The following is a 23,822-nucleotide window of genomic DNA, read 5'->3' on the forward strand; positions in this document are numbered from 1 at the left end:
GAAGTAGCCGATGCTAAAGAATTCAATGCTTTGAGAAAGACGGAGAAAGATTTATTGGTGGAAACCCGAAAGAAAGATCAGAAAACATTATATTCGATCTTTCAAGCAGTGGAGGAGACGATATTTGAAAAAATATCGAGTGCAGAAACCACCCAAGCAGCATGAGATATTTTGCAAAAATCCTACAATGGCGATAATCCCGTGAAACGAGTTCGACTTCAAACACTTCGAGAACTCCAAGATGAATGAGTTGTAGAAAAAATTTTAAGGTCTTTGACTGAAGAATTTGACTACATTGTTGCAGCGATCGAAGAAGGTTAGGATATATCAACCACGACATTGGAGCGATTGATAGGTTCATTATACTTGCATGAGCAAAGAATGAATCAAAAGTCCATTGATTCATATCCCAAACAAGCTTGGCAAAGCCGATTTGCTCACTCAGCTCAAGGAGGGCCTCATGGTGTCCAAGGCCATGGAGGAGGACGAGGTATAGGTGGGAATTCGAATTCCATCGGAAGGCATAAAACACGTGACAAACTAAAGGTCAAGTGTTTTAGGTATAATGAAATCGGATATTACAAATCCGAATGTCGAGTAAATGTGGGGCATGAGCAGCCAAAACACATACATTCTATCGATGTTGATGAAGACGTGGTACTCGCATTTACCAAGGATTATGGTAGTTCCCTCTTTAGTAATAAAAGACGATTAGTAGTGAGAAGCACTCGGACAGGGGGAGCTCATCGAGATCGTGATAAGGACAACATAAAGTGTAGCGGACGGTGCTACATATGTGGCAAAGTACGTCACTTTGCTAGAGTCGGTTCAAACAAGTAAAAGAAAGTAACGCATCTTTTACCAGAAAAGAGCACGATGGCAAAGAAGAATGGGGTCTTCAAGCGATCGTTACAGCAGAGAGGTTCAAGAAGAGCTCGTAGCCACTAGCATCATCGAGGCAAATGATGTGATAGCCACCGAGATGTCCCCAACGAAGAGCAAGTCGAGGGAAAACTCGAAGAAGCAAGTAGTAGCTTCAACAAGCAGTTGTGAGAAGGAACTGCTGGAGATGTTGAAAGCAATGGATGAAATACTGAGGCAAAAGGACAACGAGCTCAAGCTAAAAGAAAGAGAGCACTAGAAGCTCCAGTATGAGCTCAAGAGTTGAAGAAGCTCAAGAAATGTTGCCCAAATAAAGTTATCATAAGAGGCAAGGATCAATGGAAGCATGTAGAAAAGAAGTACTATGAGAAAAAAGGTCTAAGATACCTATACTGAAGTGCTTCAAATGGAGTTAAATCAATTAAAGCATGAAATGAAAACCGTGAACGAAAGGTTTGACCACATGAGTTGCAATCTCAAAACTCTTGCGGCTACGGAGGTTGCAAAGAAAGAAAAAGTTACCGATGTGCAAGTTCAAACGGTGTTAAAGAAGTTTGAGCTTCGTAAAGCCCAATTTGAAGTCGCAGTCTTAGAAACAATTGAAGAAGATGAATATCATATGTTATAGGGTGAATAGTATTAGGTGTTAAGGGGGAGTGTTGGAGTCCAGCACCTAATATGAACAGAGAAGTGAAGTTGATTTTTGGCCACCACATTCATTGGATGATGAAGTCGGTTAACCAAAGAAGAAAAAGCCAAGTTAAACTTCTTAATGATTATGTCACATATGAAGGAGAGAAGTCTCGGTCAAAAAGTCAGAAGAAAAAGCAAAGTTAAAATTGACCGTTTGTGACTTATGCTTTAAGAGGAAAAAATTGCAGCAGCTTGGGTTTCACACTTGAAGTCGACAAACTTCAGGCTGTGGAGTTCTCAGGCGGTTATACTTGAGCCTATAGTTAAGCCTTAGTGGTGAAGCCTTTGGGGTTAAGCCACCCATATCCACAAGTCACCATATATGCAAAGGTAAGCTTCATAGATTAGAGAGAAAAGAGGCATCGCAGCCTATGTGTGTGGGGGAGTCTTGAAGCATATAGAGATACAGAGAGAATTGAGAGTTGAGTTTAGTGAGAACAAGCTTATAGAGCAAAGTTTGTATTTTTCTTTGTGTATCGCCTTCGCAATAGGCATTTTGAGTATTATACGCTCTCATTTGTATTTGTGTGTTCCCCCACCAAATCTCCAACACTTTCTCTATCTTTTTGTTCCAACGCTTCCGCATTACTTACGTGTAGTATACCTAGTAAGGTTGCGCACTCTACACGATCATCAAGATCTCATTCCAATGTACCTTAGGTCGTTGCACATTTTATGACAACATGTATAAGCAATTTAGTCGTTCATGTATGCTACTTTGTACGCTCGAGCAATGCAATCATGTCCTTCAAAATTAAATTTATTGATTCTCCTCATCTTCTGGTACACTATTAGTTTACAGTATGTACATACATTGACCCTAATTTTGCCTAAAGTTTAGTTGTGCAGCACATTACATGACTTCTAAAAATGAAGGAGGAAGAAGACTTTTGAAAAAATTAACTAATGAGTGGAAAGGCTCCGACCAGAAATATTTACAACATCCGTTTGGAAACGGAGTCTAATTAATAAAGGGGAAGAAGCAAAACTTGTACTTTAACTTGTTTACATGACTTCTAAAAATGAAGGAGGAAGAAGACTTTTGAAAAAATTAACTAATGAGAGGAAAGGCTCCGACCAGAAATATTTACAACATCCGTTTGGAAACGGAGTCTAATTAATAAAGGGGAAGAAGCAAAACTTGTACTTTAACTTGTTTCTTATTTATAGAAGTAAACATAAATGGTAAACCTCTATGTGGATATAATTATGGATGAATTAGAGGATTCCATCAATTACAAGAAACCTCAATCGTACGTTCGGGTGACCTTGAAATGACCCGTCATCTAGGGCTTAAACTAAAAATGAAGCGAAGAAAAATTAAAAGGGTAGTAAATGGAATTATGACTTAGAATCATTATTAGCCTAGACCAATCCAACGAAACTAAACCGTTTTATTGTTAGCATATGGTTAAGAGTAAATTATTTCGCCTCCTCTTGTTGTGGAGTTCGAATATGGACATGCTTATTGTTAAGATATTTTTTATGGAATGATTTGATTGGTCGATATTTCAACTGCGAGTACACATGTCGGTCTCCTTTCACGCTACTCGTCGAAAGCTGTTTTTTTCTCTTTCTTTTTATAAAGTTGATGGAACAACAAAAACACATGTGCGAAGGACTCTTAACAGAACCAGACTTAGGGCAATCAAATCGGACGACAAATCAATCTCCTAGTTTGAAACTCCCAATTTCCTCAACCTTGTGTCGTTTGTTGTTGTACTTTTTGGAAATACGGTAACAAGCAACACAAGGAAGTAGCCATCTGTTGCTATATCCCCAGGAAAGAAGGTGTAGCTGATCGTTTTAATACACATCTGCTAAGAATTCTTGGAATCTAGGAGGAAATTCCCACATCACGCCATCGAATGATTCCGAACATATCATAAAATTAATTCGATCTGTTCCCACTTTCACAAGATCCCTGGATTCATTTGATCCTTCGGTTTGGTCGTCCAAAGCACACGTAAACCCATGTCTTTGTGCGCTCTACTAAGTTGCACATAGTCTGCTTCACCACCAAAGCTCTGTATATCAATCTTTCAATTGTCTGTTCCTCCAAAAGATCTTTAGTTTATCTGGGATCGCTTGTTGGATGGATTTCGATCCATGAGTTTAATCATCAACAAGAGGTTTTAATGGGGGATTGTTTCAGCAAAACCTCGAGCCGAGACCCGAATCAGCCTATAAACATCACTCAGCCTCCCGCTGGTTCGCCTTCATTCTTTTTTGAGTTAGATCTTATAAAGAAACTTCTCATTCCAAAGTCGAGATTAAATAGCTGAACTTCATCTCATATCGATTAGTTTTGGTACTGTATTACATTCAAATCAGAGTGCACACCGCGATCTTCATGTCCGGATGAAAAGCCTAGATCGAAACAAAAGGGAACTTCATCAGTTTCATCAAACTCTCGAAAGGGTATCTACTGGATCTCTTCTTTATCTACTCATGAATATTGCAGTAGCAATTTTATCATCTTGGTGTAGGAAGGAGCAGCGAGAATGAACGACATGGGTTGCCACTTCAAGATCACAGCAAGCCATCCATTTCTTCTCATCGGCCGCTCAAAGGCAAGTTTATATCTTCCTATTGATGAGTGTTTCTTACTTGCTAATTGTTTGCATTCCTCATTAATCTTTGTTTGACTCATGCATTCAAGAGCTTGTAAAAAAGAGTACTAAACACCTTTCTCAGGAGTGAAATGCAGACATGCCATTGGAGACTGTCTGGCTTTGGCAATTCCAGTTTTATCTTACCTTGAACTTGATTTGCATTTCATATTTTGAAAACAGAAATAGATGGGAATTTGTATGCCTATTCACGAGGCTGGCAACAAGATGATGATTGGCCAATGAACAAGAAGGACGAGGTGTTCCATCCATATAGGCTTCACTGCTTTTGCTATGATGTGTTGAAGGATGCCACCAACAGGTTCAGTGGCAACAACTTCATCGGCGAAGGTGGTTTCGGCGATGTTTACAGGGGTTGGATTAGCTATCGCACCATGAACGCGGCTAGACCAAAAAGCGGCCTGGCAATCGCTGTCAAGAGGCTCCGGGACAAGGGACCACAAGGTCAAGATGAATGGCTGGTTAGATTGATTCCCTCCATCTATCACTCTCTCTCTCTCTCTTTAGAATTTTGTACGACAATGATGCATATTTTAAAAGTTTAAACTGTTACATGAAAATATCATTCCGCAATATTTACATGGTTTGACACGCACACTCTCTTCTTCCAATGAGCTCAATGTTGTGCTTGCAGAATGAATTGAGATTCTTGAGCAAATTGAATCATCCGAATATTGTGAAGCTCATAGGGTATTGCAGCAACAACGAGCACCGAATTGTGGTTTACGAGTTTATGGCTAAGGGGTGCTTAGAAGATCAGTTATTAAGAGGTAAGGACCAAGCAATGTGGACTCTATGAATGAGTGGAAGATGAACAAAATTTCATAAAACACTACGCATTTGCAGTTCTGCGCATGATTTCAAACCTAAAGAACCCAATTTGACTACGTGCTTTGCCGGAATAACAGAAAAACGCAGGAAGGTAAGTTGGAGAAGAAGAGTCAAAATCGCGATCGGAGCTGCTAGAGGTTTGGATCACCTTCATTCACAATCCAAGCCGGTCATTCATCGCGATGTCAAAACCTCCAACATTTTGCTTACTTCTGTATGTTTCGCTTTTCTCTATTTTTATGGAACAATTTCGGCTCATAAGAAAACAAGATGACACAGGTTACCAGTCTACAACATCGCTAAATGAATAAACCTGGTATTATGATTCGACCGGCTCACATAGTCATAGTCAGTCATCCTCTATGATATTGCAGCACTTCGACGCTAAGATATCGGACTTTGGCCTCGCCAAATTCGGCCCTCAAGGCGATCAGTCTCATGTCTCATCCAGACTTCTTGGCACGACAGGATACTTCGCCCCGGAATATATTGCCACAGGTATTTCAGTGACAAATCTTACTATTCTTCTAATGATGTAGGGTTTTTATATACTTGGGTAAGCACATCAACGATATTTCTTATCAGTTTTAAGTTCATTTTGATGGGTCAAGCTAATCATGCTTCGAGAAGATCGTTCGATCCGTTTGTTGACTCCACGAAAGCCCACGAGTCTCACATTCTTTTTCCATTGTAATTGGCAGGTCATCTAACCCTAAAAACAGATGTTTACAGCTTCGGAGTTGTTCTCCTGGAGATCTTCACGGGCTCTAGGGCGATAAGGAAACATACCAATGGGGCTGCCGTAACCCTCGTGCAATGGGCGGAGCCCTACTTGAAGGACAAAGTGAAGTTGCATCATGTCATGGACAGAAAGCTAAAGAGGAACTTCCCAATGCAAGAAGCCCAGAAGTTTGCAGAAATCATCGTCAAGTGTCTTCATTTGGACCCAACGAGTCGACCGACAATGGCCGAGGTCGTAGCTCGACTAGAGGAAATCCAGAGCGCGAGCAACCATAACCAGCCAAACTCCGGCATCTCTAGGCACCCTAGAAGGGGACTCCAATCGTAAGGACTTGTTCAGGAAGCAAAAAACAAAAAAAAATCAGGATGGAAGTAAATAGGCTACCTGATGAAAATCGAGGTGACCCTTTTGTATCAATTGTTTGAATGTAGCTCATTTGCTAAAACGTTGGTGTAAATTTTGTTGAGTTTTTGCGGCTCGATTTCTTCCCCGAATCTGTCGTATCGGAGTTTGGATCCAAGCCCAAGATTGTGAAACAAACCCAGAGGGAAATTGTCTGGAGAATGTCTCGAATTAAGGGTTGGTCCGGCGACCCCGGCCACACTAATTGCCGGACGTTGGCCTGGAAAGCATGAAAGCTTCTCGGGCATTATCAGGGTGGCCACCAAAGTCTACTGCAAAGGAAAACGGCAAATAACGAGTAACATGCACGTAGAAGAAGTCCGCCAATTGTAACTTTCCTTTTATTTTATTTAATTTTTTTTTGGGGGGGGTTGGGGGTGGGGGGTGGTGTTTGGTGACCCGACCCGTAACTCCTATGAAGAAGAGGGTAAAGGTAAAATTTGCCATTATTTACGTGATTTCTGGTTGCTGATTCTAGTAAGGGTAAGGGTACAATTCTACACAATTGTTTCAACCAGCGAGATTATAGTACTATTTTGAGCCTAATAAATTGTGAAATGAATCTCAGCCGTTGAATGATGTGATCTTACACAATGTCCACGTTGTTCAGCCGTTAGATCGGTTAGGATTACGTTCGGTCGGAGCATCAGATAGTTCCTTCCGAAAATTTGTCCGACCCGCTTGTGAATTTCATCTTCGGAAGAAAAAGAAAATCAGGGAGCTCATAATTTGATAAATCTTGTCGGGTTTTACCGGGCTGAACCCGCCCAACTGAGAACAGAACAGGCCTTCTCGATCGATCGGGTTCACCACCGCCACTTCTGCTTCTTCTTCTTCTTCTTCTTCTTCGATTTTCTCTCGGATTACTTCAAGTTCTTCCCAACAATTATGCCTCAGCCGTCGGAAGATAGAAGGGGGAAAGAATGCGTGTTAACGCAGTCGTTGCGAGGCAGCTTTGATCCAATGTAAGTTCATATTGCCCTGCTTTTGCTTTTGAAGGACATATCATTGTTTCTTCATGGTTCATGACTAAATCCGGCACGACCAAACGTGCATTCGTTACAATGCTTTGCTGCGTCAGGGCATGTGCATTTGGTCCTGATCTCTGCTTTCATCGTTGTTGGTTCTTAGAATTGGTCTAGTTGATTCTCGAGCATAGATATAGTGCATGATAATACATGAAAGAAGAAGCATTTTACACACCGAAAACAAAACCCCATTTCCACTGGGCATCAGTGAAGTTGAATTACATCTGGAACTGGGAGCAAGAGAATATTTCTATACTTCTATGAACACCCATTGACTCTCTCTCTCTCTCTCTCTCTCTCTCTCTCTCTCTCTCTCTCTGTTCGTAATAGAATAATCATCAGGCAAGCTGTAGGCCAGGAGGAGGAGCCGACGAATAGCTACACTCTGCCGGCGAGAAGCCGCAGTTCCTGTACAAACGACAAACCAAAATTTCCAGTGGAGACAAAAGAATGAAACCCGGAATAAGCGGATTGAATTTCAGTTCGAGTAATGGGCTAGTGACTCATATAGGACACGGAAGGAGATGGAATCTTGACTTGAGGATGAGCTAGTGTTTCTTAACACTCTTAAATCGGGATTTACCGAGTGGCAAATTCAGATTCGACACTGGTGGTTTAGAACAATAAAATGGAAGGGAAAAGAATGCGGAACATGTGTCCGGGCCGGAGAAAAGAAGGGCTAGATACATGCTAGATCTTTTAGAATAAAGACTGGAATTTGTTGACCATGAGATGGAATGTGGAGTTCAGGTTGGTGGTTTAGGGGTTCTGGAGGAGGGCTCTTTTGCATGCTGGGGGATGGGAAGGATTGATGCTGGGGATTGGACGTGGGGACTCCATTCCCAGTGTTTTCATTATGAAGTTCTTTTCCTGCACAAAAAAAGAAGAAGGAAATTGCAGTCAGATGTGCATATCATTTCATCACTGTTACTTACTAAGAGTCATTGCAAATGTTTAATTAAGATGAAAGAAACTCCTACTTCTCTTTATAGGAGCAAAAATTTATCCTTTGCCTCTGACACTTCTAGATAGATGCACTCAGTCTAAGAAGATTGCAGAAGTCTCATTGAAGTCCATAATACATGCTCCACTCTTAGAGGGTTCAATAATTAAAATGGAAAATCTTGCCATCACCTGAAGTTGGTCAGTGGGACCTTTTCATATTAGCATGTGTGAGTTATTTGTTGAAAAAAAGCTATGTTTCGAACCAATAAAGGATTTTGCTCATGTTAATATCGCCAGAGATGCTGGCAGATGATGCCATTAGTGCATTAACATTGCTAATTGATTGGACAATTTTTTTTTGCCATTTTCCGGTTTGGCGCTAATGATGTGGCCTTAGAGCCATCTTACAAGGACTTTACTGGGGGTGTCTGCAACAGACAGCTAAGTCCTCTGCAGAGAGAGACTGATAATTCTCAAGATATTCCTCCTAAGAGCCGAAGTTTAACCATGGAAGGCTTGATGATGAGTGAGATAGTCTGGCCAGTAGATACGACTTCAAGAGATTCTAGGTTGGAAAACCGGAAATCTTCACTTACTCTTTCTGGATCCTGATTTACTCATCAGTATGAAATGTATATGGATGTATGATGCTCATTGTTCTTTTGAAAAGGAAAAAAAAGACGGGACTGCCATTTGCTAAGCTCATGCCTTTAAGATAAGTAGATTGATCAGATAACTTACACTCTCTGAAAACTTTGGGCTGGGAATTCCTGCTGCTAGTGATCCAAACAGTGGGGTTACTTGAAGAGGCGAGCCAAACTCTGTATGTGACAGGGCAGGACCAACTCCATTTTCATTTATTTGTTCATCAATGGATTGGGGATTTTCTGCTGCCACCGGAACTAATTTTTGTCAGTTCGATCTACTTTTGCTGATCTACTTATATAAAATAATGAAAGTATTCTGTATGCCTTTTCTTGTGAGTAGAAGTTCATAACCTTTGTTGGTTGTATGATGAAATGGTATGGTGACATTCTGGTCGTTGACAAATTGTTCAGTATGGATTGGTGGAGCTGCAGTTTCAGTTTCAACATATTTGTCTAGGATGCCTCCTCTTTGTTGAGTGGGTTCTGTTCCATCTGTAGTTCCATGGAGCAATATTGTGGAACCTGTGCTATACTCGGAGCTGGCTGGAGACGCTTCACATAGATCAGGTTCCCTGAATTGCAAATGATCTATTAGTACTTGCACATAAGGTGAAGCTTATCTAATGTCTCGTCTTGTCTCGTAGCGAATCTATTACCTTGACGATTGACTTCCCTCAATGCTACTTCCCAACTCCTTGAGTAAGTCTTTGAAATTCTCCTGCTGGAAGTCGATATTGGAGATCATATGTTCATGGAATTCACCTCCTTTGGCTTGATTCAGAAAATCCTCAAGAACCTGAGTTCATATTTCTCAAGTGTTAGAGCGAATATATAGATGCCACTGCTGATCGCAGCATCTTAATTATTGCCTCAATCATGTGATATGGCCATGCATATGCTTGAATCTGTGTAATCTTTAATATTTGGGAGTTTTCCATAACTGAAGACAAATTGGTATATGCCACATGAGCCGGGTTTTGGGCGATTTATGGGAGGTCTGGCCAGTACCCTTTTGACCAACCAATCATGAATCACAATTAAAAACTCAAAAGCCTTACCGAGATCGTATAAATGAGTAGGACGGTTCTGTAGCATTCATGTTGTTGTTTAAGTTGTGCTAAATGGAGGAATCTATGAGCGAGCATCGAACATGTACCTTCCAAGCATTTTCTAGACTCTGGCATGTGCTTTCGGTGTTCACTTTTAGTGCAAGTGAACCGAGCAATTCTGCTTGCTGCATCAAGGCAGTGACTTTGGGATCATCTTTACTGAGAAATGTTCTTTCAGTTTTGCTATCCTTGGCTGCTGATTTGTCAAAAACAAAAGTACACTGCATGTGAGCAGCTAAAGATTTCTGTTATTCTGAGTTAAGAATACTAAAGCTGCACTAATCTCATCGACAGGACTGCTCTTTTGTCAATTAATTATGCTATATAAGACGATGCATCCTGACAACGCACCATAATAGCTATATCTAACTGACAAAATACTATTTTTTCAGGCAGACTTACCGTAGTTGTTGTGGATGTTCGAAACCACTACAGAGAAGGGAGTTCTTGGCTGCTGATCCAATGCCACTCTGGATTTCCCGTACGATATCATACCAAAGTTGCAAGCTTCTGTAAGATCAGGAACTTGAGTCCTCCTGCTGTACAAAAGAAGTAGTCTTACAATGAAGCACAGTTATTTTGTGGATGTTTCTTTGGAGAGACTGAGTCTTGCAATTACCTCATCCTTTTCAAATGTACTGCTCTTTCCGACGTTTCCTCCGAGATTGATGTGTTGTATGAGACGACCCTTTTGTTATTGGTGTTGATAAATGGAAAGTTGTTTTCTTTCGTCAAGCTTTCGTATTTTGCTCTCTTCTTGCATAAGGTGGTGAACCGATTCTTCACGGCATTGTCCGTCCTGCATGCGGTGATGAGTCATATGGTGCACCAGTAGTATTCCAATGGGGAAGATGCAAAGCAAGAGTTAAAATATACCTGCCTGAAACCACCTTTGATATTTCTGTCCATCTATTACCAAATATCTTCTGAGCCTGCCACCACCAAATTTGTTGTTACTTAAAACCATCAGTAATTTTTGGATTTAAGATAATTCAGAAGCTCTCTCTTTCTCTCTCTCTCTCTTGCTGCACATAAGAATACAGGGCAGCAACTACCTCGCATAAGAGCATGTCTTCCTCCGGCGACCATCCGCCCTTTTTGAAATCAGAGTTCAAGTATGTATACCATCTGCCACACATGTTTTACTTTTCATCAACATCAAACCATACACAACACTGAGAATTGCCGGAAGAAACAGAGTACCACTTGAGATGGATAATTCGATTAGTAACAGGAAAAAAGAACCTTCTCCTGCATTGCCTCGCCGTCTTATCCTTGAACTTAGACGCAATAGTCACCCAGCTGCAAATAGAACACATCATAAGAACTCAAATGCGACTTACTACTTTTGCCGGAGAGAGAGAGAGAGAGCTCATACTTGTCCGTTCCATGAATTGTGATCTGTTCACGTAGTGTATCATCCTCCTACAAATCAATTCCATTTGATCAAATTCTAAAAAGGAGAAACATCAAAAGAAAAGTTCTGGAGGGGCAAGAAATGGAACCTGTTGAGACCATGTGACAATGTGCCTCTCCTTCTTAACATCTCCATTGTTGCCACCACCGTCACACTCCCTCTTCATTTCCTGCATATCTTGATCCTCCACTTCTATCTCCTTCCTCTCATGCTCCTTTCGATTATAGGAAAAAGCCCACCCAATTCAACTCGTAGTGCAGAAGCCGAGACCTCACCAATCAGTCTTATATTTAGAAGCTGCACCCACAAAAGGGAACCAGCTCGTCTTCCCGCTCTCTCTCTCTCTCTCTCTCTCTCTCTCTCTCTCTCTCTTCACGGTTACTTCTCACTGTTTGGTTCTAATGGGACTGTGTAAAACAAAACCGAAAAGCTTCACTATACCCTTTCTTCGTCCCGATTCGGTCTCCTCGGATTCTCATCTTTCTGAGTTCGTTTCAATCAAAGACCCTCCTCTGCATTCAACCAAAAAGTCATCATCATAAAATGAGGATCTTTAACAAAAGTGGAAGGACAAAGGCTTTGCCACAAAGTCTAACACCGGAAGACCTTACTTAGGCACCGCGCATCGGATCATTAACATTCACCAGGATTTGTGAAAACTTTCGCATATAGCTTTACCTGGTGAGCTGCATTGGATGGATCTTGGGAGCGAAATTGAGCAACGATGATGATGATCTGTCTATGTGTGGAAATTTCTTAGATATCATGGTTTATTTTGACGTACTTGAATACATTCTCTTGCTTTCTTCCATTTTGCTCGGCAGAGAGAGGAAGACTATTAATACAAATCAAAGGATTCTTGCTCTAGCGCGCGGGCATGAGAGGGTGTTTGAAAAAAAACGAAAGCTCTGAAACCCACGAGAGCATATTAATGAATGGTGGTATAGAATAAGGCCACACACGCACATTTTGTGTAAGTAGAATATTATATCTAGGAATCTGATAGCAGGTACTATCGGATACCACACGATATTCCAATCAATAAGTGCTTTATGCAAAACACACGATGATGGTATATGGATGTACGGTTGAGTTTGTATCATCTCTAACAATGCTGTCACGAAAACATTTTCCTTATATCTACTTGTAGAGAGAGAAAGAGGGAGATGTTGATAAATGGGTCAATTTCACTCACCAAAAAATTCATTTTAAAAAAAAAAAAATTCATCATCTATGCGATGTTTTTAATGGAGGCATGATGTTCTTCATGACCTAAAACCCTTCATCCACTCCTATTTCAAACTTTTGGACATTTGAAAAAAAATTCCAGTGCTGCTTCTGGGTGTCATCGTTCATGCCGGATGAGCAAGCTTCATTATTTGTCTACCCTCCTGGAAAAAAGTATTTCAGGTTCACGCGCCCCTCGCTGGCGCGTGAGAAGAACGTTGATCCGCCGTTGGAGGAGATGCTGAGTCCCTTTTGCCATCTTGCATTATTCTTTCTTTTCGAAGTTGAATCTAATTGGAGAGTGAATGAGACATCTCACACCCAGGATTCCGCTTTGAGGGAAGTCTACGAGAAAAATGTATTTTAAAAACATTTTGAAAAGCAAATTTGACTTAAATACCGTTTACTAAAAACTATATTTTGTAAAGAACTTTCGCAATTTTTTGTTAAAAAAAAACTCTAAAATTATTTGCGGGCGGAACTCAACCGCCGGCGAGCCAAATCAGCCGTTGGCGGGCAACCTCAAGCATGGCTATTCGACAGTTATATCCGGCCTCGTCGGCAGCTTGAACCCTCAATGTTGAGGTTGCTTGAGGTGGGGGCATTTTCGGAATTATGAAAATTGAGCGAGGGCAAAGTTGGAAGAAAAAGTTATATTCGCATTTCGAAAATGCAATATTTCAAAACACTCCTAGACCTGCCTTGGGATAAAGACCTTTTGGAGATTGCATTTCCCTAAACCTCTCCACAAAAAAAATCAAGATTCATTTGCTTTTGCCCAAGGGGTTTTGAGGACCCATTTCAGATACATTTGCGTGTTGAAATTCTTACTATGTCATTGGGTGATGTTAATCGTAAATCGATCATATCCGCCTTGTATCTTGACTAATAAATTAGCACTACATAGTTACATTCCGGAGATAAGTGAGTTTATCCACACAAGAGAGAGAGAGAGAGAGAGAGAGAGAGAGAGAGGTTCTCTTGAGCAACACTAACTCTTGTAGATCCGGTTCGGACATGAGTCAAATATTATTCATTCGAAAGTTCCTATAATGGAATGAATGGATTGTAATATCATCTTCTTTCTTTGTTGTCTTTGCCAAATCGAAAGCTCTTGTTTGGTGCAATTTGTTGCTAGTGGTACGATTCTTTCCTTTTGTCTTCTCTCGTATTGGTTTCATCTTCACCCTCCCAAACAGTTGTCGACAAGTGCTTGGGAATATTCGTGTAGATAATTTCTCTCTTGGATTTCCACATATTAAAACTTGGACCAACTTTATGGTCCATGCCTTTTAACGATTGTATTCGGAAGAAAAGTCAATAATTCGTTAGTACATAATTTTAGCACTAGGTTTGTGCACACATTAAGTAAATCATCAGGTGATTTTCTATTCCCGATACATTATCACATGCCTTTTGACACAAGACTTTCAGATAAGCCGAGGAGTAATCAAGAGAAAAAATAAGACTTTATGGATTTGCTTAAATTTGTGTAAGTTACTAATTAACAAAAGCGGAACCGCGTCTTTCTCAACCACGGTATTCTAGACCTGAGGAAGTCATTTATCTTATTCGGCATGATTTAACCATGAAAATATTTATTAGGTGTATGAATTTTTTAACCTGGTTTTCACTATAATAGGTGTCCGAGAATGGTTCTCTCTGAGAACATAGCTAGTAATCCTTATCGGCACATCACACCGCCACCGTCATCACTGCCATGGTAGCAGCTTTGAGGCCACCACCATCCATCTCTTACCTAAGCTCCTCTCTCTCTCTCTCTCTCTCTCTCTCTCTCTCTCTCTCTCTCTCTCTCTGTATGTGTGTGTGTGTTTGCGAGCGCGAGACAGTGATATGAGGTTGTCGATGTTGTCGTTCGTGCCAACGACAGCCTCTAAACCACTAGTCAAGGTGGACGAAAGGACCACCAAGGTGTTGGGGCTTCACCTTCCATGAAACTAGAGATAGAGAGAATCGTTGGTGTCGGGGTAGACAGCAGCGAGCAATGTGGAAGTGACTAACGGAAACGACAGAGGTGAACATTGTACTAGAGGAGAGAGAAAGATGATGAGGTCAATTGGGGGCTAGTTTTTATTTTAGGCTTCATTTGTTTTGCAAAAATATTTTCAGGGAAAACATTATCCTCATTTTTCAGTGTTTGAATTGCTTAGGAAAACGTTGGAAAATGAGTTAACAAAAAATATTCCATAGTCAATAGAAAATTTATGCTCCAAACGCAGGAAAATGATTTCATCTGCAAAAAATCGAAAATCATTTTTTAGACAAACTCTAGTTTGGACACTTAAACTGTAATGACCCCAAAATTTCAGTCAGCTTATCCTAAGCTAAGTGCCACACTAAGTGTGGATAAATATCTGTAATGGATATTAGAAATTTATGACAAGACGACGGGGATTTATAATGCATTTAGATGAAGTCACATTGGATTAAATATACGAGAAATTGGGACCGGACAAGGACGAATGGTAGGACACCACATGATGTCACGTATGTGGTCGAGGGACCATGTGTCCACGTCAAAGGGACACGTGGTGGACCGGGTAAGGCGATGCCACGTGTCACGTGGCAGCCGACTTGGCAAGTCGGCCAAGAAGGTGGGACCCACAAGGGACGTGTATCGTTTCTTGATTGGTCGTTTTTCACTCTACTTCGCCTATAAATACCCTTTGACGTTAGTCTATTTCGTCATTTTGTCGTCAAAAAACTCTTTTCCAAAACTCTCTCCACCGACCTCCCTCTGTTCGTGCGCCCTAGCTCTGTTGTCCATGCCTCGAAAGTCGTCGATTGTCGTTGAGATCGTTCGCCATCAAATCATTCAAGGTTCAAGCGGTTACCAGAGGCGAGTGAATTTCTAACTTTTAGAGTTTGTGTGGATTGGTATTAGAATCGTACGTCAATGATTTGAAATCCCGATTGCATTCTTGAAATCTCGCTTATTATGCATGATTATCGCAGTGAAATTCCAAAAGTACTATCGAAGATTGTGCCGATGATAGGAAGGTTGCATTGTATGTGTAGATCATAGCATTTCATTGTGAGATGAGAAATGATTTCGTCAAAGACAGATGCTTCTATCGACCACACCCTTTGGGTAAAGTGGTTGAGACAGAACTTACGTCGACGATACCCCATGGAGCCGGTATGGAATCGGGATGCCTCTGCTGCATGATCCGAGATGCCTACGAAGTAGAGATGCCTCCGTTGTGTGATTCAAAGAAGGCCCCGCTGCATGATGCGGGATGCCTCTGGAGAAGAGATGCCTCCATTGTGTGATTCGGAGAGGACAGTCTCTTTATGAGTCGGCATAACATATATAAGAATTCGAAAGAATCTCATATATATTTTATCTCACACATGCATTAAAACTATGCATTGTTGATGCTATGTTTTGACTTCAATGGGTACATTATATTGGGGTAGACGTTCATTCGCTGAACAATTGAGCTCAACCCTCATGGGATAACTATCTTTATGTTAGCTTAGCTAACGAGTGATGCCGGCAGCAAGGAGCAGCCCATGGATGTTGATGGTGAAGATAAAGCCGCTAAGGGTGCCGTTAGGCCGGGAGTAGTTATCATATCTATATGACCGTCCTAGGTAAAGAACTGGGTAACGATTTGTATACAAGTAAAACCAGATATTTTGTGCTGCAAGTGTTTGTTGTTTGCAGTGTGTTTTATCTAATTAGTGAAACCTATTAGGCATGCCCGCCATCTATTCGTTGATATGCACTTGTAATCTATATGACCGTCTTGATCATTTATGATCAAGTCATCCACATGTGTCATTTATACTCTATACAATAAGAGATTGAAAAGGATAAAGAAAGAGCGAGAGAGGTTAGCAAGCATTCCTAGCATGTGGCGAATACTGGGACGCCACAAAACTCTAATGCTTGTTCTTAGTCCGTTGGCTACGGACACCCGCCTAGAGGTCGTGGCCGAGTCCTCCCGAGACCGTCAAGGCCAAACACAAGTTCACAGAGGCCGAGCCCATGTTCGTAATCCCCATGCTCGGGTCCCCAGAGCTCTGGCTTGTGTCCCCATGCCCGAGCCAAGTCCTTGGTGCCCCTACCTATGTCCCCACCCCCGGGACCAAGTCCCTCGAGACAGGCCTCGAGACCTCAACACCAATGCACGAGTCCTCGGCGCCCGGGCATGTGTCCATTGAGGCCAAACTCAAGATTCTGGATTCCCGCATCCGGTTCCAACGAGACCGAGCACAAGTCCATCAAGGTCGGGCTAGTAACCCTACCGCCTAGGACCATCAACCCCGTGCGAGGGTTCATCGAGACCGAGCCCAAGACGCCGAGGCCCGGGTTTATCGACCACTCGCCTAGAACGGGTTCCCAATGCCCAAGCCCAAGTCCATCGAGCCCGAACTTGGGACGCCGGTACCAGTGCCCGTGTCCCTAATTGATCATGCGCAAATCACTAGCGCCCAAATAGTGTATGTCTAATTAGTAAAATCAAATCAAATGTTTTTTTATCAAATGACAAAAAATGTTTTTCAATTCATTTTCAAGTTTCAGCCAAACATCGAATAATATAGTTAATTTTCAGGAAAATGACTTTCCAAAAAATATTTTCCAAAACAAACGGAGCTTTAATTAGATGAGAAATTGCATTTGTGTATAGCAACAACTAGCTGCTGCTCCATAGCTAATCGTCTCCCGTTAGAAATACCACGATGTTGATTGCGAAGTGGATACATGGATGGAAGAGCCATGAATTCTCACGTTCACCAAGAAAATTCTCGACCCTAATCTAGAGAACTTAAAAGGGCTTCTGATGGGAATGGTGGAGATTAGGTGAGGATTAAGGAGGGGGTTTGGTAATATCTGTCCCACCATAAGCCATCAAAACAAGACGGCCAAATGAAAAAAAGGCCGATCTTGTGGGAACCCTAAACCAAAAAGCTTTATATGATGCAACATTACCATCAGAGAGCTTTTAAAAGTTACTAGAGACAGTAACAAATACAGAGGAACCCACACGAACCCTAATTTTCAAAAGGCAAGAATATCAATTCTTGTCAATTGGTCTTTGATCAGCTCACTTTTGATCTTTGTTGACAATGATATGCTTTCAAAAAAATAAAATAAAATAAGAATAGAGATGATGGTGCTGCCCCCTCAAAGATAGAGTTAATTATATGCTTGAGCTCATGAATGCATAGTGGCATTAATTAAATGATGTGGAAAACTGAGTGCATGATATATTTAAGTAGTCCTTGAGACGTTCCATCAGTTCGGAAGAATGAATCCATGATGTGCTTGAACGGGGTCCTAGCTATCCACTTTTTCCCTTAAATTTTGCATTTTGCACCGACTAACTTTAGTTGATGAACAGGGTTTAGATCAGACCAGATTGACATAGAGAAGAGATTTGAGGAGAGGCAATGCTTACCGTCGCTGTCACTGGCGACTTAAAAGTTGATCAAATTTGGACAGACGAGACATTGTGGAGGGACTTTCCGCAAAGTCCCAATCCCTTCTTTCATGCAAAACAGTGCACTTGAAATCGACTCGTTTTTGAAGTTATCGAAGATTATCCATCAAAATCAAAGTCGATTTGGGGGGATTTTGACCCCTTAGTTTTATAATAGGTTTTAAAACGAATTCGAAAGAGAAGGGAACAAGATGGGCTAGGTGAACAGACGTTGCATTCAGATCTAATTGCCTATTCGACCATGAAAGAGAAAAGAACCGTCCTGTGCACTTTGTATGAAACCTTCGAATCGTTCTAGTTTACTCATGGATCTCCCCAGATCTAAGGATGCATTTTGGTACATTTTTACACCATATAACATGATGCAAATCGATTGTCCCTGTTCTAGCGTATCCTCAGGCTCAAAGGGTATCTTTACAATTATATACACACGGCACTTGATATCGGAGCATTATAGCGAGGCCCAAGTTCCGAAAGACATTGATGGGTTGATGGGGTTGGGGTGGGACTAGATAGATCATTGTGCATCTTCTTTTTCATGAGCTCAACATCATGCCTGGACAGAGCGTCCTCCCAATCGATTACAAGGCGCCGTGTCTCTTTAGCCCTTTAGCTCTTTCTCTCAATCTTTCTTCGCTTTAAGGACAAAAGGAATGCAAGTGCAAAGCAAGAAAAAACGAAAGGAAGAAAAGAAAAACATGGCCCTTTTTGGGGCTTTATGGTCTAGAGAAAGAGCTCTAAATTAGAGAGCGGTAACGATTAGTGTGTGGAAAACATGTCCGACCGCCTCATCACAGGATAAGACCGTGAAATTTTCATTTCGAACTTTGTACTTTCAACGAAACGATGAGGCTCTAGGACTTCATTGATTTGTATCGATTCCTTCGTCTCATTTTATGATTGTGTTAATTTGTTAATTACTTTATTCGCGTGTGAAGCGATCTACATGCATGGAAAAACCATAATTAATTGTACACTAAGACCAAAATGCACGCTTAAATGTATTAATAGATACAAAAGGTGATCATAAATCCAAAATATGATACTCGTTTTGGAGGGCATTGATCAATGTTAACCTAGTTGCAAGGAGCCAAGTAGGTATTTGCGGGTTTATTCGGACGGAGAAAATACGTTTGCATTCTCCAGGTTTAGTCTTGACACATGATTTTGTTTTAGTTCATGAATTATATGATTAGTCGTGGCGCACCTAAAACATGTACTCTCAATCTCTTATCGTCCAATATATATTAGTGAACCTTGAAAGGGATTAATCATTAATTAAGACCAACCAAATTTCTTCTTCTTTTGCCTTTTTTTTTTTTTTTGGGGGTGTAGCAAGGGCCAAGGAGTTCCTTGTACCTAGGGTACCCTCATTGACCGCTAGTCAATCTGATCAAAGAGTCTCTTTGACTCATTTTGGTGATCTTGGAGATGTGATGTGATGATCAATTAGTGCTTCCACGTTCAAAATTACATGGTCGTCGTCTACACCGACTGAGGAGTGAGTAATAATTGGAAGCTGCGTCAGCAAGCACACTGATGACAGCTGGGAAAAAAACAAGAATTTGTATGTAGCTCGAGTCTCTCAAGAATTTCAAACTCATGTTTGAACCGGCTATATATCTATATACGCCTTTTTAACACGCTTCGACCGCCAAAAGTCTGTTTCTTTAGAGAATTCGAGAAAAGTACGAAAGAAAAAATTAAATTTATTGCATTATAATCAATTCAGTAATAAACATTTTAATTAGATCAATTTAATCCTAAATATTTTCTTATTAGTACCAATGCAATCAATTCGATCAATTTTGATCAAAAATAGCCGATGTGGATGCAACTATTCTATATGGCACGATCTATGCTGACGTGAACATCCTGAAAAAGAAAATTGATTCTTTTTTCTTTTTTCCCCGTCATTTGCCACTGGTCAAGGACCGTCTCATTATTGCCCATGGCTGGCCAAAAAAAGGCCTTCGCGACCCTCTCTGGCCAAATGAAAAGAAATAAAAGTAATAACAAAAAAGAAAATAAAATAAATTATAAAATAATAAAAATATTATAAAAAAAAATCTAAGTTAGTGCTGATCGTGCCACATAAAGATGGTCGGCATCCATATCGGCGATTTCTAGCCGAAATTGGCCGGTTAACCGAATTGATACCAATGTAAAAATATTTTGAACTAAATTGGTCTATTTGAAAGGTTTATGACCGAATTGATACAAATACGATGGGTTTATGATTTTTTTTTGTACTTTTTCGATAATTTTTCCTGGAGAAGTCACATGTCGCCGAACCTAAGGGGTGAGTTTGATAAATTCTTGCGATTATTTTTCAAAAAAATATCTACGTCAACTCGCTCCACAAAAGGATGGAAATGAGGGCCCTAAAAAAAATCACACAATCTCACTAAACAAACGAGAGAGAGAATTGGTTTTAAACTTAGTATGGTCGGGCATCTATATTCCGCGATGCAAATCAAGAAATTGAATTTCAATTCTTTGCGGAGCTGGAGTTGAAATAGGGAAGATGCTCGTGATGAAAACATTAACACCTTCAAGCCAAATAACTTTTTTCAGTTATCCACTTTATGTCAAACATCTCTACGTCTCTCTCTCTCTCTCTCTCTCTCTCTCTCGGAAAGAAAGAAGGAAACAACTTTGGATAGGACAACTTTGTGTGTTGGACCCCCCTTTTCAATAGCATACGATGCAAAAAGCCTGCTTAATTTGATGCTTACTAAGTAACCACGATCGTCATTCTTTTGTCTTGTTGTTTGTGCATGTCCTCTTGCCTTACTAGTTACAAAATCTAGGTCCTCCTTTCGATTGCGAGCTGTCCCCTCCACAGTTCAAGACGTGTTTGACGCTCCCTAATGATTTCCATTTTGCTAAGATGAAGGAACTGAAATACAGTGGGGCCATGACAAGAGCCGAGCCAAGTCGAAAAGAGGAAGAAAAAGAGAGTTTGAATTTTCACCCTCACAAAGAAAGTTTGAACCTTGATGCGTAATGCATGGTACAAAAAACCAATTCAGGACCTGATTCTCTAAGCTCCGCCCCATCTCCTTTCGATCATTGATTTTGTTCCAAAGTTTTGTGACAGTTCTACACTGTATTGGGGTGTGATTCATACTCCATATTGACAAGAAGACACGAGGGTCCAGTTCCGACGAAGGTCAAGGGAGGTGTGATGGGGTCCCAAGGGCAGCGCCCTCGGATAGCTTGAGTTTGAACCCATAAATAGCTATTGTTATATAATATATTTCTTTTGTAATTGAGAATTGTAACTGAGAGGTGAGAGGTACTAATTATAGTGGAATCTTCTGCTAGATATAGCCCTTATTTAATGGTATACCAAGATAAATCTTGTGTCTAGATTTCTCTTTCTTACATTTACTCTCTATTTCGTTGTAATTGTGCACTCTGATCCTAACACACTGGCCAATGTTGAAAGCTTGTGCTATACACGATATGATGAGTAAGATAGCGAACGTGTGAGGAGCAAAAACCACCAAAAAAAAAAAAAACTGGAGAGTGAGAAGTTAGGGATCCAAAAACTTGTTTACCAAAATATGATGTCTATGAATTTCTATTTTCCTTACACGATAAAGATTTCACAAGGCACGAGAAGGAGCTGTCTGACCCGAATTTACTGAATTCCGGAGGCACCACGTGACGTGCTTTTGCAAGCACTCTTACATCGGCTCGTGACATCGAACATATTCTCCGATCCAATGTGGAAAGAAAAGGAAAAAGGAACATATAGGACCCATTTTGTGGTACAACAATTTGGAACTTATGTGGTAATGTTGTATCGAATGTTTGGTTTGCGCTGCTTGGGATTCTCACATGCCCTTTTGGTTCTCCTTTCTCAGATACTATTGAGTATAGTGGTGGATCGTGCAACTTTTTTTTTCATTCTGTCCTATCTCTTTGCCTTACAAACTGAGAATCCTATGCTTCGTTTCACATGATTTCTTCTTCGCATTGTTTTGTTTTGGTCCACATACGTAGACTGAAAGGGCTGACATTACAATTAGACTTCCAAAAGCAAACTAATATACACAGAAAGACCATTATTTTCTCAAGTTCATAAGACTAGTAAATTAACATGGTTCGGTCTGATGTGAAAGTGACATATCAAATATGCGATCTCGCAAATTATTTGTCCCAAAAGAGTATTAGGATTTATGTAAGAGATGCCAAGTGATGTAAATCACTCCTTTATAACTGTGGAACATGGCCATCTCATTAAATACCTAGTTACCTATCATTCAGTAAAATCGCACATCGGCCTCAATATCTATAGCATTGTCGAAAGAATATGTAGACTTCGTGCCGTTTATGCACCATTTATGCAAAGCACAATCACAACGAGAACCGAAGAGAGCGATGAGAAGTAACATTTACGATTCCATATGTTTTGCTTTGATTTTTCTGATTCGAATGTGATATTGCAGCTGTTTTACAAGTCGTCAAGCTCAGCTATAAATTAGTTTCGCTAAAGTCGGACGTACTAAGGGTGAGCAAGTCGGACCGATCGGACCATGAACCGCCCGAACCGGACCGGACCAGTGGTCCGGTTCCCGGTTCCAAAGGGCAGTGGTCCGGTTCCCGGTTCTAGAGGTACAGGATTAGACCAAACTGTCCGAATCGGATCGGTTGATTTTAATTTATTTATTTATTTATTTTTGCATTTACATGGTCTCATGCGGTTGAAACTTGGACCACATATCTATTTTGCAGCTTCTATTGCCATGACTCCGCCCAATAATGTCGAATGCTATATGTTATTAGATTGTGCTTAAAAATTCTATCATCTTATGCTTTTTTTTTAAAAAGGAATTTACTGTTTTAGAGTCATTTCTTCCTGGATAGTATTCCCTTGACTCCATTGGACCGCTCGGGAACCGGCACCACCGGTCCGGTTCTCGATTCTTGAGAAGAACCGGATCGGAGCGGGAACCGCTCGCCCCTAAGATGTACACAACTGCTAATGCTGTGAAAAAGAACCGGTTTTGCGAACTGTGATCTCATTTGTTCTCTTGAAAACCTTCTCTTTTTGCAAAGGAGAAGCTTCCAGGCAGGTGATGACTGCACCCCAGCTTCCTGAGAAACAGGGTTGTGCTCAAATGTCCTTATCTTCCTCTGAGCTGTGAATCTTCAGGGATCGTGAGTACTAACACAACGCCGTTTGACGATCCAATTCAGCAAGTAAACCAAATTCTTGTAGATCCGAACCGCTATTCGCACATCGAAATGTCTTCCAATTTTTTTTTTTTCCTAAATATGGGTTGAATGAAAGATCAAATCGACAGGAAAAGTGTCAAAAAATTCATAAACCTATTGCATTAGTATCAATTCAATTCTAAACATTTCAATCGGACCAATTTGGCCATAAACCTTTTGCATTGGTACCTATTGAATTCATCCGGTCAATTTAGGCTGAAAATCACCGACATGAACGAGGACCATCCTACGTGGCGTTGCTAACGCCGACGTAGTTATTTTTTAATAATCTTTTTTTTCATTCTTTTTTTTCTTTCACTTTAGCCAACGAAAGTCGCCGGCAACTATTGCCGACCACCGGGCAAGAGGGCTTGCTAGCCTTCGCCGGCCCTAGTGAGAGTTGTGGCCCTCGCCAGATTTGTGCGAGGGTCGACTCATCCGTGGTTGCGAAGGCCCCAGGTGAGGGCCTTCAAGGCTTTAATGGCCTTGCCGGCCGCAAGCGAGGCTACAAAGGCCCTCGCCTTGGGCCTTTGCAGCCTCCACCGCGACCCTCGCAGGCCAAAGTG

General features: G+C 41.0%; 2 protein-coding genes across 6 annotated transcripts; one reads left to right on the plus strand and one right to left on the minus strand.

Annotated features, from left to right (window-relative positions):
* Nucleotides 1-4,429: 4,429 nt before the first annotated feature.
* On the plus strand, nucleotides 4,430-6,114 carry LOC115754527 (probable serine/threonine-protein kinase PBL9). Its single transcript, XM_048279030.1, has 5 exons — nucleotides 4,430-4,669; nucleotides 4,843-4,926; nucleotides 5,131-5,253; nucleotides 5,414-5,537; nucleotides 5,741-6,114. The coding sequence occupies exons 1-5, from the start codon at nucleotides 4,430-4,432 to the stop codon at nucleotides 6,106-6,108; spliced, it is 939 nt and encodes a 312-aa protein (XP_048134987.1). The 3' UTR covers nucleotides 6,109-6,114.
* Nucleotides 6,115-7,296: 1,182 nt separating this feature from the next.
* Nucleotides 7,297-12,216, minus strand: LOC115753628 (transcription factor MYB124-like). Of its 5 annotated transcripts, none has more exons than XM_048278834.1 (13): nucleotides 12,008-12,216; nucleotides 11,418-11,841; nucleotides 11,291-11,337; nucleotides 11,158-11,214; nucleotides 10,968-11,040; nucleotides 10,789-10,844; nucleotides 10,532-10,711; nucleotides 10,315-10,451; nucleotides 9,960-10,105; nucleotides 9,460-9,599; nucleotides 9,155-9,375; nucleotides 8,898-9,046; nucleotides 7,297-8,081 (listed from the first exon to the last, which is right to left on the minus strand). In XM_048278834.1, exons 2-13 carry the CDS (start codon nucleotides 11,502-11,504, stop codon nucleotides 7,971-7,973), a joined length of 1,404 nt encoding a protein of 467 aa, XP_048134791.1. In that variant the 5' UTR covers nucleotides 11,505-11,841; nucleotides 12,008-12,216; the 3' UTR covers nucleotides 7,297-7,970. The 5 variants fall into 5 exon arrangements, with proteins under 5 accessions (XP_048134791.1, XP_048134788.1, XP_048134789.1 ...); XM_048278831.1 differs by having other exon boundaries at nucleotides 7,298-8,081; nucleotides 9,960-10,108; nucleotides 12,008-12,215; XM_048278832.1 differs by lacking the exon at nucleotides 12,008-12,216 and adding an exon at nucleotides 11,941-11,991 and having other exon boundaries at nucleotides 7,298-8,081; nucleotides 9,960-10,108.
* Between the last annotated feature and the right edge of the window lie 11,606 nt (nucleotides 12,217-23,822).

The sequence above is a fragment of the Rhodamnia argentea genome, chromosome 5 (genome assembly GCF_020921035.1).
Source record: "Rhodamnia argentea isolate NSW1041297 chromosome 5, ASM2092103v1, whole genome shotgun sequence".
NCBI lineage: Eukaryota > Viridiplantae > Streptophyta > Magnoliopsida > Myrtales > Myrtaceae > Rhodamnia > Rhodamnia argentea.